The sequence below is a fragment of the Cebus imitator genome, unplaced genomic scaffold, assembly GCF_001604975.1.
Source record: "Cebus imitator isolate Cc_AM_T3 unplaced genomic scaffold, Cebus_imitator-1.0 Scaffold45, whole genome shotgun sequence".
NCBI lineage: Eukaryota > Metazoa > Chordata > Mammalia > Primates > Cebidae > Cebus > Cebus imitator.
Window position 1 is genome coordinate 12,391,531 of NW_016107360.1, and position 16,151 is coordinate 12,407,681.

The 16,151-nt window shown below is 44.6% G+C and overlaps 1 protein-coding gene and 1 long non-coding RNA gene across 2 annotated transcripts in view; one reads left to right on the forward strand and one right to left on the reverse strand.

The window, feature by feature from the left end:
* The window catches only part of JAZF1 (JAZF zinc finger 1), a 342,724-nt gene extending 339,706 nt beyond the window's left edge, over window positions 1-3,018 (reverse strand). Inside the window, exon 1 of the mRNA XM_017526875.1 lies at window positions 2,665-3,018. Coding sequence (XP_017382364.1) covers window positions 2,665-2,779 — 115 coding nt within the window. The 5' untranslated portion in view covers window positions 2,780-3,018. The remainder of the gene's footprint in view (window positions 1-2,664) is intronic.
* On the forward strand, window positions 2,518-15,350 carry LOC119470946. Its single transcript, XR_005199931.1, has 2 exons — window positions 2,518-2,741; window positions 15,191-15,350. It is a non-coding gene; the product is annotated as an uncharacterized LOC119470946 (long non-coding RNA).
* Window positions 15,351-16,151: the final 801 nt, after the last annotated feature.

Sequence of the window (16,151 nt, forward strand, 5' to 3'; positions counted from 1 at the left end):
CACAAATGATAAATACCACATAACAATAATTGTATAGAACTTTCCCTAAATCCTTTACGTTTTCACCCATGTCTCTTCATCAAAAGTGTATTTATATGACACTATCTACTAATAAAAATATCTACCAGGATATTTTTATTCTTCTTAACATCAATTCTTTCTTCTTTCTGCATATAGGGCTGCCTTTGATAGCAAAGGGTCTCTCCCCAGCAGAGGTATATAAGCCTCTTCATCCTCGGAATTACAAGTGTTTGTTCATTTTACCGTTTACTTTTCATAAAGTTTGCTGGTTCAAACTATTTTCAACTGTGCTAGCCCTGCCACACAGTTTGCCTAGGTCACTGCTATTGCTATAAACTTAATTTTTGCATATTTTCACTATTAAAAGGATAACATTAGCTTTCTGGGAATGAAGTACCATTACTTCAAAGCTGAGTTTCAGAAAATGTATCAAGCTCTTAGCCCTCTTAAAAAGTGTGCAAAATATTAAGACAATTTCTACACTTAAAACCTCATGATTCAGCAAGTTTTAAACCATCTCATACAAACTAAATCCTCAAGGATAACTGTCTGTAACACATTTTAATAAATATAATTTATACTGTCTTTTAACCAGTTTGTTAAATTATAGTTTATTCTGAAATAACTGTTAGCGAGAATGAATGGGATATGCAATGAAGTCAAGAGATATTAGGTATTTATATTACTTACATCATTCATATTAATGTATAGCATTATTTATATTTCTTATTTTCTACTTACATTGGGAGTAAGGGGAAGAACTTGAACTAATAACATTTCTACCAGAACTTCACAATACCGGTGTTTTCACTTTATTTTAAACTAGCCATCATGAAAAATCTGATTAAATACTTTGAAGTACTTTCAGTTATGACTATTCAATCATGTTATGAATCAGCAAATTTGTTGCTCCATTAAACTGCTTTTAAGACTACCAAAACTTGCCTAGCTCTTCTGTCACACCTTTATCAGAAGAAATGGAAGAAGTTATTACAAGGACGCCTGAAACTTGAAAAGTTTCAAAACCTGGACAATTACTCATCAGAATTTTCTTCTGAAAGACATTTTGTAGACGTTTCCCATGATTATCTCCGATTCCGAATGGCTCATCAAATCACATTCTAAACAGGTATTCAACACTTACTGAGCACCCACTGTGTGCAGAGACAGCACTATACTAAGAAAAGGAGTATATGGTTGTGCCTCATTTTATTCGTGCATAAATACACAGCAGTCATGATTTATTCTCTCAACTCTGTAGAAACGTGAGCTGCATCCACATGGCTGAATCCATGGCATTCATTTGGACTTCCTGGGGCAATTTACAGGTTCTCTGGTTTAGACAGCTGGTTGGGACATCGCTCGGCCCCTTCACCTTCTAGCCCACGCAGGACAACTCGCGGGCGTCGGCCACACCTTCTGCAGGTGGCTGGATCGCCTGAACCAGATGCACCCGGCCCACCTCCCTTAGCAGGGGTTCCAGATAGAAGTGTGTAAATGTGTGGAAGGACTTCTGCAAATCAGAGGACTTGTTGGAAGGCCCAGGGGTCCCGGCGTGAATGGAAAGCAGCCGATCCGCCGGGCACCCACTCCCCGGCGTCCCCCGCGCCCCGGGCGCTGCGCAGGCCGCCGCTGATCCCAGGGCGCAGCCGGCGCACCTCGGGCCTAGCACTATTAGAAAAGCAAATCGCAGAGCCGGGGTGCATTTAAATGCCCGGCTGTGGGCCCTGGGGGTGGCTCTCCAGCGGACACCACCGCAGGGGCCTCCAGGGCGCGCCGACCCCGGGGCGCTGGGCGCGGCCCGCGGGCGCACCCAGGACCTCAGTCCGCAGCTCCTGGGCGTCCGCACCAGGCCAGGGCACGGGCGGGCACCCAGAGCCCCCGGTCCCGCGTCCCAGCCCCGCCCGGGCCGCTCGGCAGCCACCCGGGAAGAGGGCGAGCGCCCCGGCCCCCGCCCCGCGGCCGCCGGCCTCGGCACCCTCCCGACGCACCACACCTAGCAACCGGCGCTGACAGGACGCAGTGGCGGCGGCGGCGGCGGCGGCGGCGGGAGGAGGAAGCGGAATGGCTGCCGCGGTGGAGCCACCCCCGCCGCCCCCCCCTCCCCGCTCCACCTCCCCGCGGCAGCAGCCGCCGCCGAGCCCTGACAGCTCGCGCCGGGGCGGAAGCGGCCGGCGGTGTGCAGCGCCGGCCCCCCGCAGTCCTCAGCGCCTCCAGCCGCTCGGACCACCCGGGCCAACAAACTCCGCGCCCCTGCCCAGCGCCCAGCGCCCGCCGCCCGCCGCGCCCTCCGCCCCGAGCCCCGGCGCTCGGCCCCGCCGCCGCACCCCCCCGCCGCCTCGCCGCGGCGCTCCCAGCTCCCACCACTTCACAGCCCGCGTGCACGCCCCGGAGTCCCCCAGCCATCCGCCCGCCCGCCCGCCGCACCTCGAGGCGCCAGCCCCCTCCCCCACTCCAGCCCGCTCCCCGCCCCCCGGCACCTCGCGCCCCCGCATCCCGCCACCCCCCACCTCGGGGCTTGCACGCGCCCTCCCCGCCCTGCCGCCTCCCTCCCCGCCGGCCACCCCTGGCCATTCCGGGGCTCCCCGCCCGGGCAGGAGTTTCCGCGCGCCCGGCACCCCCGCCCACCCCCGGGCCATTTACCAATGTGGTTGTCCTCGATGTGCTCGATGAGGTCGGCCAGGGTGGGGAAGTGGAGTCCGCAGCCCCCAAATCGGCAGGTATTGGAGAAGAAGGAGGCGGCGGCGATGCCTGTCATGGTGCTACATCGAGAGCCCCCCTGGTGTCGGCTCTGTGAGCGCCGGGCGGGCGAGTGAGGGAGGGAGGCCGGGTGGGGTGAGGAGAGGAGGGGCTCGGGGAGGGGGAGAGAGGCGGGGTGAGGGGAGCGGCGAGGACGGGACGGAGGGAGAGGGGGCGAGAGAGATGGAAGGAGAGCGAGGAGCCACCGGGAGGCAGAGGGGAGGAGGCGGTGGCTGCGGCGGCGGCGTCGGGAGCGGCTGGGGGAGGGTGGGGGCGGGTGTGGGGGGGGAGGCCGCCGCAGTTGGGAGGAGGGACCAGGGCGCGAGGCTACAGCTGTGCGGCCCCAACCTCCGCGCTAGGACCCAGGCCTCACCTGCGAGCCCTGCCACCAACTTTATCTCCCTAGGCCTGCCCTTTATGGCTTGCCATCCATGCCATCTGTCTGGATCCTCCTTGGTTATGTATATGACGTTCTTAATATATACACATGGATTAATTACACCTACCTCCCTGCGAGGAGAGCTCGGGGAGTTACCCTGGCCCCTCTTGGGGACCTTTTTCTGTACTCAGCCACTTGTCTAGGTGTGACACATTCACAGGGGACCCAGGAAAGGTAATTGTGTGCACCTTCTTCTTTAAACTTTCTTTTAAAAAAAGTCTGTATTCTCCGGAGGTTTGTACTAACTAATTGATTTTAATGAAGCTTCCCTCTAGGCCAGAAGAAAATCTTAGCTTTATTTAAATTTCAAAATAGAGTGCCTGATTGTCAAGTGCATTTGCCTGTGTTTTACATATGTACCACGGTTTTTATACTCCCTGCTTCTTTGGGGAAAACGTAAACTGAAATAACTTCACCCCAAATCACAATCACAGCACCCCACTGTACCCACTCCACCATCTCTGGTCTGGTAATTAACCCATCTACATTTCAGCACAGCAGAAAAAGGATAGAAGGAGTAGAAATAAGGTCAAGGGACATAGTGACTCTTCATTTAAAAAGGAAGCGATTTCATCCTGTGAGCATCTTCATTTAAAAAGGAAGCGATTTCATCCTGTGAGCATCTTCATTTAAAAAGGAAGCAATTTCATCCTGTGAGCATTTAAACCACAATGTTGACCAGGTAAGCACATAAGTTGAATTTAGTAGCTTCCCTGAAAACCAGCATTTTGCTGAGAATCAATTACTTTCTTGTCCCCACCCCCTCCTCCAGTTGCAGTCATATTTCTGCTGTAAAGTGTGTGTTTTCCAGTAACACTTTTCCTGGTTCCTAAGAAATATTACACATTATCTGCAGTTTATGACCCAGCAGTACATTTTTTATTAATATTAATATATGCGTACTGAATTTAGCATTTTTCCGTATGGCAAATTTCACTAACCCTCTGATTCAGATACATGGAGAAATAGTATTCCTCCCTCCATAAACTCTGCATCTCTATCTACGTTATTGCTGATAATGGGATTGTCTGCTTTTCGTGCAAGTGCTTAGAGTAAAGGCACATGTAGTGTGTCTGTTGTTACAGGAAGTTTTGTGATCTGATCATCACTGGTGGCATTTTCTCTTGCTCATCTCTTCTGCCTTGCAGCTTACAAGGTGACAAACTTTTGCTGAGATGAGATTCGGTTTGGGTGGGACTGGGGCAGCTGTGTCTTGAAGTTCAGTTTGGTGCCAAGAATGGTTTTGTGGGTCCAATTGAGGGTGGGGGCAGTGCCCTGGTGGGCCTGATAATGAGCCAGGGACCCAGTTGGCAGGAGACTGGGGCCAAGGCCAGACAAGGGTCTAAAGAGCAGGAGTTAGAATTCTAGATCTTGAATTAGAATTTTGGCAGCTGTGCAGTACATTCAGCTGCCCAATCTGGGAAGGCCTTCAACTGAGAGCAGGCAGGATATCTGGCAGACACACACCACACCGAATGACATGGAAATGCAATACAAAAACTTCAGCCAAAAATGGTGCCAAAACAGCCACCCTTAGAGATGAGTGTTAGGTACCCCCACTGTGCAGCATCTGGGGAGCCCCAAAAGCTTTGAAGAAGTAGCAACTCTGTCTTCTGGAGGGAAAATTGTCTATGGGGAATTATTAACTCCCAAAAGAGTGTGAGGTGATGGTTTAGGCAAGAGAGCTCAGAGATGGAGAGTGCCAGAAATATGCAGGTGAAAGATGAAGGAAGTAGTGCATGGCTCTCCACTACCTCCTGTCAGTTTCAGTATTCCTAAAATAAAACCTTGCTAGGCCAAACTGAAAAATTAGATTTTTTTTAAAAAATGAAATGAGCCAAAATAACTTCCAAAATGATCAAGATTTTGATTTTTAAGGCAAAATTATTTTCTCTACCTTGGATAATTATTAATATTTTATAAGGAATCAGTTTATTTTGCCTGAAAATAATCTACCCTACTACTTCGTATGACTGAAGCTTTGTTTATGTGACATTCTGCTCATGCTACTTTTTAAAAATATGTACACTCTAGGCATTTCTGTTCTTTAAGTAAAATACAAGATTATGATATTTTAGATCTGGAAGATACTTTGGCTGTCAGAACCATTGGTTTTGGAGATGTGGTAAACTGGGGCCAGGGACATCAAGCAAGTTCTCCTGGGTGCACACAGTTTTTTTCTCTGTATTCATGGTGCATTTAAAAGACATTGAAGACAATAGAAGGACAAAGATATAGTAACTACATACAAGCTTTTTTAAAAATTGCTTTATAATAGCATGCTTACCTTTCTATACTTACATTTTTAAGATGTTTGTTTCAGTATCTCTTTAAAGTCAACATCTAAGCTACAACAATACATAAAACACACAATTCAACTTACTACATCTGAGAGAGAAGGTGATGACTGATATACCTCTGTACTTGTAAAAAACGTTTACTTGTCTGATTTGGAAAATGAAAATATTTGAAAGAAGAGGGGATAGTGAGGAAACTGAGAAGTCAGAACAATATGACAGTGGCTGTAGACGAGAAGCATTTTCTGGGTTCAAGTGCCTGTTCTTGAAAACCATCTGCCTCTCCTCAGAGCCCTGTGCCTCCCAATGTGTAGGCACAAAGTATGGATGTGCAGTGGCCCCATCGTATGGTACTTAGTATTAAAAATGGTTTGAGATCCCATAGCAGTCTCCCCAAATCCAGCATGTCCAGTACCCCTGAAGATGGGACAGCTGCTGGAAGGTGTGAATCCGCTGGTTTAATGGAGCCAGCTGAAGACACTGAAAAATCCTGCTTCACACAGCTGTCTATCCTCCACATACAGAAATTGGTTTATTTTGGCATACACTGATAATCAAAACCGAGCACTTCCTGTGTCCTGTGTGGACATCTGTTCACGATGCAAGAGGATCTATATGAACATTAGATTCTGTCTTGCATCTAACTCTATACTGCCTTCAACTCTAGCTTTCTCTGACTTTTTAGATTGTTTTCCAGTTCCCTCTTGAGGTGAATTTTAGGTTTACTAGATGTTTTTTCTATTGTCACCACTGTGTCCAGTGAGCAGATCACGAACCTTGGTCTTCAGCTCATGCAAATCTGTAGAGACTTACAATGTCTGATGTTCCCCAGCTCTTGAATACTAAGGCTGCCACTTCCACCAACAGTGACCTTGGCCAAATGGGATGCTTTCTTTAGGCCTCATCTTCTTCTAAGGAGGATGATGTATATTCCAGATTTTCTTGTTTAATATTTATGCAAGCAAGTTCTTTGTATTGATTTTATTCCAGCTCAGAAATGAATCAGCTTTATCTGCTCTCTGGTGATTAATTCTAATTTTGTCCCCCAGTCTCATTTTGCCTAGGATTAAGAGCTGGCCTTAGAATAAGTAATGGGGGAATTCTTGTTAGTTGCCACCAGTGACCACTCTTCATGAGTGTTAGCCCCTAGCTCTCCACCTAGCTACTTCTGCCTGCTGACTGTATACATAGTTATTGTATTTATTTCTAGTTCCTTGCAGGACTTTTCCAGAACTAAAGTAGGAAAACACCCATCCAATCTCCGCAGTTCTAATTGCGCATTCTAGGTCCATTCGCCTACGTTATGTGCCGCACTGCTACCCAGATGATAACCCCAAGCCTAAATCTGATGGGAGCCACTGCTGCTCAGGCCAGCCCAACCTGAGATTTAGAATAATGTTAACAAAAGCAGCTAAGAAATCAATATTTTATTTTTTCCTTTAACCTATCTTGATTTCACATCTATGCAAGGCTCCTGTTACACAACTCCAGAGGGCTCTGTTTATAAAGGCAACTGCATGAACAAGGACCCTGGGATCTGTGCAGCCTTGCAGTCCTGTTCCACCATGCAAGATATGAGGGATACAATTTGAGTAAGACAAGCACAGTCTCTCCTCACATGAGAGAGCACTAGGTGCTTTGCAAAGTCCTTCTCGATCTCTTCTAAGGGCCTGCTAGGGGTGGCATGGTAGGACTCCATGTACTACCCCTCAGCTGCTCTAGTATCTACTATTTCCGTCCTTTCCAGCTTTGGCTCACTCAGATGATATCTTCGGTTGCTGTTAACTGTAATGGAGCCACTAAGGCACTAATGCTTGTAAAAGACTGCACAGGCTTTTTTGCCCAAAGATGTGTTTTTAGGTGTTACTAATTCTCACTCAGCAATGCACAGTCTCGAGGATTTGTATAACTTCAAAGGCTACTAGCACCTTTTTTTGCTGTAGCTTTTTGAGGTCTTACCAGCTCACACCATTGCAATCCGTTTCCTCTAGGACTCAGACCTAAGTATCAGTGGAAACTGGGCTAGAAGATAAAGTTGGGAATACTGCTCTATGATCTCATCTCCCCTGCTAGAATGTCTTAGCAGTAATTTCACTACCAGAATAAGCTTCCTGCTCTTCAGTGACCATAATTGATCCCTGCAGAAGCCTCCCAGCCTTACCTCCTACAGTTCCCCAAACTATTCTAGTTTTCTTTCTTCTTCTTCTTTTTTTTTTTTTTTGAGATAAGATCTCACTCTGTTGCCCAGGCTGGAGTACAGTGGCACGATTATGGCTTATGGCAGCCTTGACCTCTTGGAGTAAAGTGATCCTCCCACTTTAGCCTCCTGAGTAGCTGGGATTACAGGCTCACACCACCATGCCCAGCTCATTTTCTGTATTTTTTGTAGAGATGGGGTTTCGTCATTTGCCCAGGCTGGTCTCGAACTCCTGGGCTCAAGTGATCCACTCACCTCGGCCTCCCAAAGTGCTGGGATTACAGGTGTGAGCCCCTGTATGCTGCCATTTTAGTTTTCAAAATGCAGTCACTTGTTCGCACAAAGTCCATCTTGCCTTTCTTTGCAAATGTTGTGTAGCCTGCCTGAAACATTCTTTTTCCCTCTTTCCCCAAATACACTGCAGCATCTCAGCATGTCATCTCCTCCAGGAAGCCTTCCCTATAACCTCCTCCTCTTCCTTCCCTGCTGAGCTGGATGCCTATCATCTGTGTTCTAGCCAAATTTCTTCTGCATCAGATTCTGACTACTGGCTTCCTGGTCTCCCATCTCGCAAACCTTTTGATCTAGAATCCCATCAACAAGAAAACTTGAACCTTGATCTCATAGTCATATTTATTTATAAATTATATACAGGTGTTACTTTTCAAATATAGTATGTATATTATAGGCTGGACACAGTGACTCACACCTGTAATCGCAACACTTTGGGAGGCTGAGGTGGGAGGACATTTGAAGCTAAGGGTTTGAGACCAGCCTGGTCAATATAGCAAGACCCTATGTCTGCAGTAAATTTAAAAATTAGCTGGATGTGGTGGTACGCACCTGTAGTCCTGGCTGTTCAAGAGGCTGAGGCAGGGGGGAATAACTTGAGCCCAAGAGTTCAAGGTTACACTGAGCTATGGTCACATCACTGCACTCCAGCCTGGGCTACACAGTGAGATTCTATCTCTATTATCTCTAAAACAAACTGAAACCAAAACCAAATGTAGCATGCATATTATGAAGCAAATCAAACTCTTTTTTTAAACGTAGGAATAAAAGGCCTAGTATCTTCGTACCATACTGCAGAGTATTGCCTGGCCCACATCCTGGAGTGAATGTATTCCTCCTTGGAAGCCTCTGCACTTGATGGGAGCCTCCTTGAGAAAAGAAACTATCTTTCATTGTGCCTGCACTGCTCAATAAAAGTTATATGGGAGAATAGCTCAGCACTCTGATAAGGCAGTATGCTGAGATTTCAGTTTTCAATGTTAAAACAATTTCTAACTATTTGTTGCTGTTCTCTTATTTGTAGCATCAAGGCAAGATAGTCTTCAGTCTCTTAGCTTGGATAGATTACAAGTCATTCCTTCCCACGATGGTGAACCCACCCTTGGCAAGACCTCTTTCTAAGGTCTAGCGCAGTGACTGTGCTGAGCCCATAACAGGCACTTACAAAATGTTTGTCTCATTTATTTCAATGGTGCTCGTTTCCTAGTCTCCTGACGCAAAGCCATTCAACTCAACAGAGATAGGCAGGGAGCCATTCAGCCATGACATGAGATTTGACACTAGCTCTCCTTTTGTAGACTGACTAGGATACCTTTCCCTTTCACGGATGTTCAAATTCATTATGATGATTATTTAAATAACTATTACCACATTCACTGAGTGCCTACTATTGGACTTGATGCCTTAACACAGAGCAGCTCTTAAATCCCATGAGGTAGACAAATGCTATTATGCCCAAGCTGTGGATGAGAAAAAATATGACCCTAGGAAATAAGGTCACTTGCTAAGGTCCTTAAAGCTAGTAAGTGCTGGACCTAGGATTTGAACTCAGTTCTGACTCCAGAGTCCTGGCACCTAACATTCTATCCATACTTGAATTTGTAGATTATAGAACATTTTTGTTCTCCCCCCTTGAATCTAGGGGCAAGCCCATGCTCACATAAATCACAGACACTGAGCTAGACGGGCAGAAGCATCCTACTTTGCCAAATGCACTTAGATGAGGATACTGAAGATCAGGATGGGGAATGGATGATGGAGATGTCATGGGGCCTCCAGCAGGAACCAAAGCTCTTGGCTTGTCTTTTCCCCTCTCCTTCTCTATTGGGAGATCCTCTCATTGCTGTTACCAAGCTTGTTTCTGGTCTTTAATACCTTATTTGAAAACGAAACTTTATAGAGATGTCAGACTTTTTAGCTGGGCACGGTGGCTCACACCTGTAATCCTAGCACTTTGGGAGGCTGAAGTGGGTAGATCACCTGAGGTCGGGAGTTCAAGACCAGCCTGGCCATCATGGTGAAACCCCATCTTTAAAAAAAAAAGAAAGAAAAAAAAAAAGATGTCAGACTTTTTACCCTTTGGTTGCTCTTCACCCTGTTCCTGATAATCTCCACTCTCTGCCTTCCTGCTGGTGACTTTGGGGTGGAGCAGGGAACACAGGTATCACTTGCCATGAGGAAAGGTGTCCCTTTTGCTTTCATCATGCTCTTTGTCTTTGTCTCCTGTTTTGTAAGTACTTAACTGGTGTTGCCTTTCAGCCAATTGTTTGGCGTAATGATATTTTCTGTTGCAATTTTAGTTCCCAGAGTCACAGAACAAACAGTCCCACTAAACGTCATCTCAAAGGGCTCTGCAGCTCAATCCCTTCTTTCCCAGATCTGGGCCAATGTGGAGGCTACTTTTGCCTTTCAGAAAATGGAACCAGATTCCAGTCATTTTTCTAGGAAATGACTTTCCCTGGGTTTTATAACTTAATTTACCTTTCTGTAATTTTCATCCCATTATGTGTTTGCCAAGATAAATGATTCTTTCTTCCCTGTATTGCCATATATATATATATACACACACACACATATATATATAATGACTTTTCTTATTTCAAGGCCTCAAACTCAGAAGCCTTAGGATCAAACAGGAGATGCAATGAGACGAGGTGTGTGAATGCACCTTTGTATTGTGTGAATGATGAGACAATGGAGACCCGGAGAGAACTGTTCTCTTAAAACACTGGAAAGCAAATACATTCCACCTGCAGCCCACAGTTGGCCCATGAAGCTTCCAGTTTGCAACATCTATTTTTCCTTCCATGCCACAATGCAAAAATTAGATTACTCTTATTGCCACAACAGCCCAAGAATATCCATATTAATTATTTCTCATCACTGTGAGATTAGATGTAATCTAATTCTTGTTGGAAATAATTCAAGGAGGATTCTTTGTACCTTAAACAGATCTTGAAGATAATATCTGAGCTGCCCAGGTAAATGGTCATATCAGAGGAAATAAATAGTTGATAAGGACTGCCTTCCTGGTTGTAACACTTCTTGGTTCTCAACGTCTTTCCATATTCCCCAGTGCAGATCAAAGTCATAAGAAAATTTTCAATGAGCTCAGTGTCCAAGTACTCTAAATTTATCTAAAGCATGTGCTGTAAAAGATAATTTTTTATAGCACCTGACCAGTTTTTTTTTTGAGATGGAGTCTCGCTCTGTCACCAGGTTAGAGTGCAGTGGTATGATATTGGCTCACTGCAACCTCCACCTCGCAGGTTCCAGCAATTCTCCTGCCTCAGCCTCCCAAGTAGCTGGGACTACAGGTGCACACCACCACACCCAGCTAATTTTCATATTTTTAGTAGAGACAGGTTTCACAATATTGGCCAAGATGGTCTCGATCTCTTGACCTCGTGGTCCACGTGCCTTGGCCTCCCTAAGTGCTGGGATTACAGGCGTGAGCCACCACGCCCGGCTGCACCTGACCAGTCTTAATCTATAAAATCATTAACAAAACCCTTCAGTTGGTAGGTTTGCGCTGCCCAGTCTTTGAGTATCCCCTCTCTAGTGTCTGCAGCTCAAAGTCACATTGCTTGCAAGCTATTCTCTTTAAAAATGTGTATAGTAATCAAACATTTTAGATTACAGTCTTCAGGGTTAGAGCCAACTCATGATTCCAGTTTCTTTCTCTGTCTTTCACCATTCCCATTCTCACTTTCCCCTTCCCCAATCCAGTGTTCCTCCCCTGCTGCCTTTCCCTGCCTGTCCCCAACCCCCTGAAAATGTGATGCCTTTTCAGGATTGATTCTTATAGTCCAAAAGACTGATCAGAGGAAAGGTCTTCACAAAAGTTCAGCATTGAAAAGACCTAGATCCTAATGCCAACTCTTTTTTTTTCACTTATAGATCATTAACCTTGGGGAAGTCACTCACTCTCTCTGAGACTTCCTTACCTACAAACTGGATCTAACAGTACAGATTCTACTCAGCTTCCGGGAATGAAAAGAAATGCTGCATGTGAATACATTGGAAACTTAAAATGCTAATCAAAGGTGGGTTATGATTGTTATATCTGAATCCAGTGCTACAAATGCTATGGCATGTGGTCATCTAACCAAATCTTCTTAGATTATTTGGAGAAGGGGTTGGGTGTTACAGTCCAATACAACAATGAGGTAGAACTTTAAGTTATAGGAAGGAAACTTTAAATTGCCAACCACTGCTATTTCAGAGACATCATGAGGATGTGAAATCACTTTGGAGCATACCTGCTTTATTTTGAGATGAGTCATTTGAATGAATCCTTTTTAGTGTTGTAGACATAGTAAGATACTTATTATTCTGGGGGGAGTGCAACAGGTATTATTTTAGTTTGTGCTTGGTTTGCTTGATTAGGGCTTGCAGCTTCAACTGGAATCTTGCTGCTAAAATGATTGGTTTGGAAAGTGGGCATATGGCCAGAAAGTCCCATCAGAATTAAGTTCATTGCTTTTATCCAGTGGTTATCTAGATTTCTATCCAGATAAGCCTCTGCCTGCTCTCTTCTCATCATTTGAGAAGGAAGCACGTAGCCCAGTTGATGCTGGAAAACATCTTAAGACAAGGAGGGACTTCTGCTTGAGGACAAAGCCAACTTAGCAGAATGTGGAATTAAGAGATCTCTGAGAAACTGAACTGGAATTCTGATATAACTGTGCCTGAAGCCCACATTGGTCTTTGCTGTTACATGATCCAGTGATTCATCTTTATTGTATAAACCAGTTGGTGTTGGGCTTTAGAGTACTAGATAGTGACGGTGAAGTCATCATCCTAAGTGGTATAGAGTTCGAAGGTTTCTGGACAAGGGGTGGGAAAGTTTACATAGTGTTCAGGGAGCTTACTGAGAGGAAGCTTCCCATCTCCTAATCTTTCTTGCTGAGGTTCACAGCAGTGAACGTGCCTGTGATAGGCTAATGTTAGACCACCTTTGACCAGCTGATAGAGGGAATGCTGCAGGAGGGAGGCCTGAGCTATCACAGAGGAAGGGAGGCTGAACTGGGTCCTAGCATTAGGATGGGGCTGTGGATGAAGCTGTGTCACTAAGTTGATGGCCACGAGTGTAATCTGCAAATATGCCTATGTTCAGTTTTCATAGATTCTGCCAAACCATTTTCCAGAGTCAGCTTAGCAATTTGCATACTCGCCATCAGTGGTTCAGAGTTCCCAGAGACTTTGACTTTTACATTGTCTACAGGCTAAATACATTTCAGTTCTTTTAATTAAGATTTTTTTTTAATGCAAGCGTAACGCAAGTGCCTGAGTACCTGCTGGCTCTAACCCATTCTCCGTGAAATAGGAGTATCTCAGCACCTCCATCAAACAAAATTTTCCTTCCTGATATGGCAGTCATGTGGGGAGAGGGAAGGGTAAGGAGTGTGTGGTGTGTGTGGGGGGCAGATGGTGAAGGCGTGGGTAATGGTAAGGAAGGTTATTTTCTGCACAAGTAGCAGCCAGTCAAAAACATTTATTACACTTAGGTTGATTCCGTATCTTGGGTATTGCAAATAGTGCTGCAATAAACGTGAGTACACCTATCTCTTTGACATACTGATTTCATTTCCTTTGAATATATATCCAGTAGTGAGATTGCTAGATCATATGGTAGTTGTATTTTGAATTTTTTGAGGAACCTCCATACTATTTTCCATAATGGCTGTACTAATTTGCATTTCCATCAACAGTGTATAAGAGTTCCCCTTCACCTGTTTGCCAGCATTTGTTATTTTTTCTTTTTGCTAATAGCCATTCTAATTGTGGTAAAGTTATATCTCACTGTGGTCTGATTTGCATTTTCCCAATGATTACTGATGTTGAGCATTTTTCATAAATATCATCAAGGAATGAAGGAGTAAAGAAAATATGTTATTTTCACTGCTATAGTCTGAGGAAAGAAAGAAAGAGACAGAAAGAGCAGAGAGAGAGAGAGAGAGAGAGAGAGTGTGTTATTTATAAACAATGGAATACTATTCAACTATAAGGCAGGAAAGAAATCTTGTCATTTGCAGCAACATGGATGAACCCAGAAGACATTATGCTAAGTGAAATAAGCCAGGCACAGAAAAACAAGTATTTCATGACCTCACTCAGGTGCAACTTAAAAGAAGTTGAGCTCACAGATGCAGAGGCTGGGGAGGAGAAAGGGGAGGGTGAGATGGGGAGAGATTGGTCAGTGGGTACAAAGTTATAGTGAGAGAGGAGGAATAAGTTCTGGCATTCTATTACACAGTGGTTCTGGCTAACAATATTATATTGTATATCACAACAAAACTATAGGAAAGGATTTTGAATGTTCTCACTACAAAGAAAGGATAAATCCATGAGGTGATGGATACGCTAAATACCTTGATTTGATTTTTACACAATATTTACATGTATCAAAATATCACACTGTACCCCATCGATGTGTACAATCATGTGTCAGTTAAAAACAAAACAACTTTTCATATGTTAAATTATTCAATATATGTTGATGAAACAAGTGATAAGGTTTAGTATTTCCACTACTGCTGGTTAATTTTTTTTTAATTTTTGCTTAAAATAATTCCTCAGTTATCCAAAAAATTCATCTTATTGGACTTAGGTAACTAGTGACACAAGCTTGTTAAGCTTGAAAGATATACTTGAAGATGGCGGAGAGAGTCGATATAAACTCAATTGACTTAATATTTTCATTTAAATATATGTATCTCCTAAAAAAGCAAAACATGCAAACTGACAAAACTATGCATGCTCACTCAAATAGTACCTAACATATTCCTATGTTGCCTTTCGTGGGTTCCATTTTTGGAGCAGGGGGTGGTAGGTAGCCTCATGAACTGGATTCCATGATTCCAGTGGCAATGTCTTTCACTGTCTATTGGGTAGGCTTGTCATAAATGCTAGATTCGTGGGATTATTATCAGTCAGTATTACCTGCCAGCCTTTGGGAACTAATGAACAGAGCTCAGGAGTTTCTGAATTTTTCTATGAACTTGTTCCGGCCATGTTACAGTTGGCAGTTTCAGCAATTCACATTTTCGTCCATTCAGAGACATCTTGTAGCAGAGACTTCCAGGTACCTAGCCAATATATATTTCCATCTTGCTCCTTAGTAACAGGGTGAGAATAAAAACCATACTGACCCAGCTGCTGGGCATTGTTTTCACGTGGCCCATCTTCCCTTCTGTTTCTAAGAGCACAGCGAGACAGCCAGAGTGACAGTAGCTATCTTATGAATGTGAGAATGTGGACCACACTAGGATGGTGAACTGGAACTGCCCTATCAGCCCTGCACTGCCTATTTCTGGAATTCTCATTCTGTGAGAGAATAATAAATTCCTATTGATTTAAACCACTGCTTCTCAGGTTTCTATTACTCATAGTTGAATGAAATTCTGGTATTCTAAATATTCATTCAATGTAATCCCCCATTTGATTTGTTCAGCATTTTACAATTGACTTGGAACAGAAGCCTGTACAACAGAAATGTATACAACTCACTGAGGCTCCCTGACCTGGGTCATGAAAGACTAAGCTTTAAAGGCTCTGCCAAGCCAAATTGTCCACTGTGGAACCAGGGGCTGGGTGGCAGGGCAGGTCCTTCTACTCCAAGGTAGCATCTGGAAGTCCGCAGGGTAGAATCAAAAGTTGAGGACTAAAGGTCATCATAGCAGAGCTCCCTGCCTGTTGTCGTAGCAGGAAGGAGAGATCCATGACAATGTGTTGCAATAAATGTGAAACTTCCTCCTGCTTTTGCACTAGAGATTTGCAGGCCTGCCTGCTGAGTTAATCAAGCCCCCAAATCTCAGTGTTGAGATCTTTTGGAAGCTGTAAAGGATTCTGTCATCAGCCCATAGGCACTTTCTCACTCACCTGCCTTTTTCTACCTGGCCTCAGACTAGGGATGATTTTCCACCCCTTTTCCCCCACTTCAACACCATCACCAGTGAAAAGGTCACTGCGGTTGTCAAAGGAACAGCAAAAATGCTCACTGTGGCAGATGTCACTCCCACTCCATTTCCCCCTTTTCAAAATTTTGTCTCCCCAAATAATTATTTTATTTTCTTTTATTATTTTATTTTATTGAGATGGAGTCCCACTCTGTGGCCTAGGCTAGAATGCAGTGGTGCAATCTCAGCTCACCATAGCCTCTACC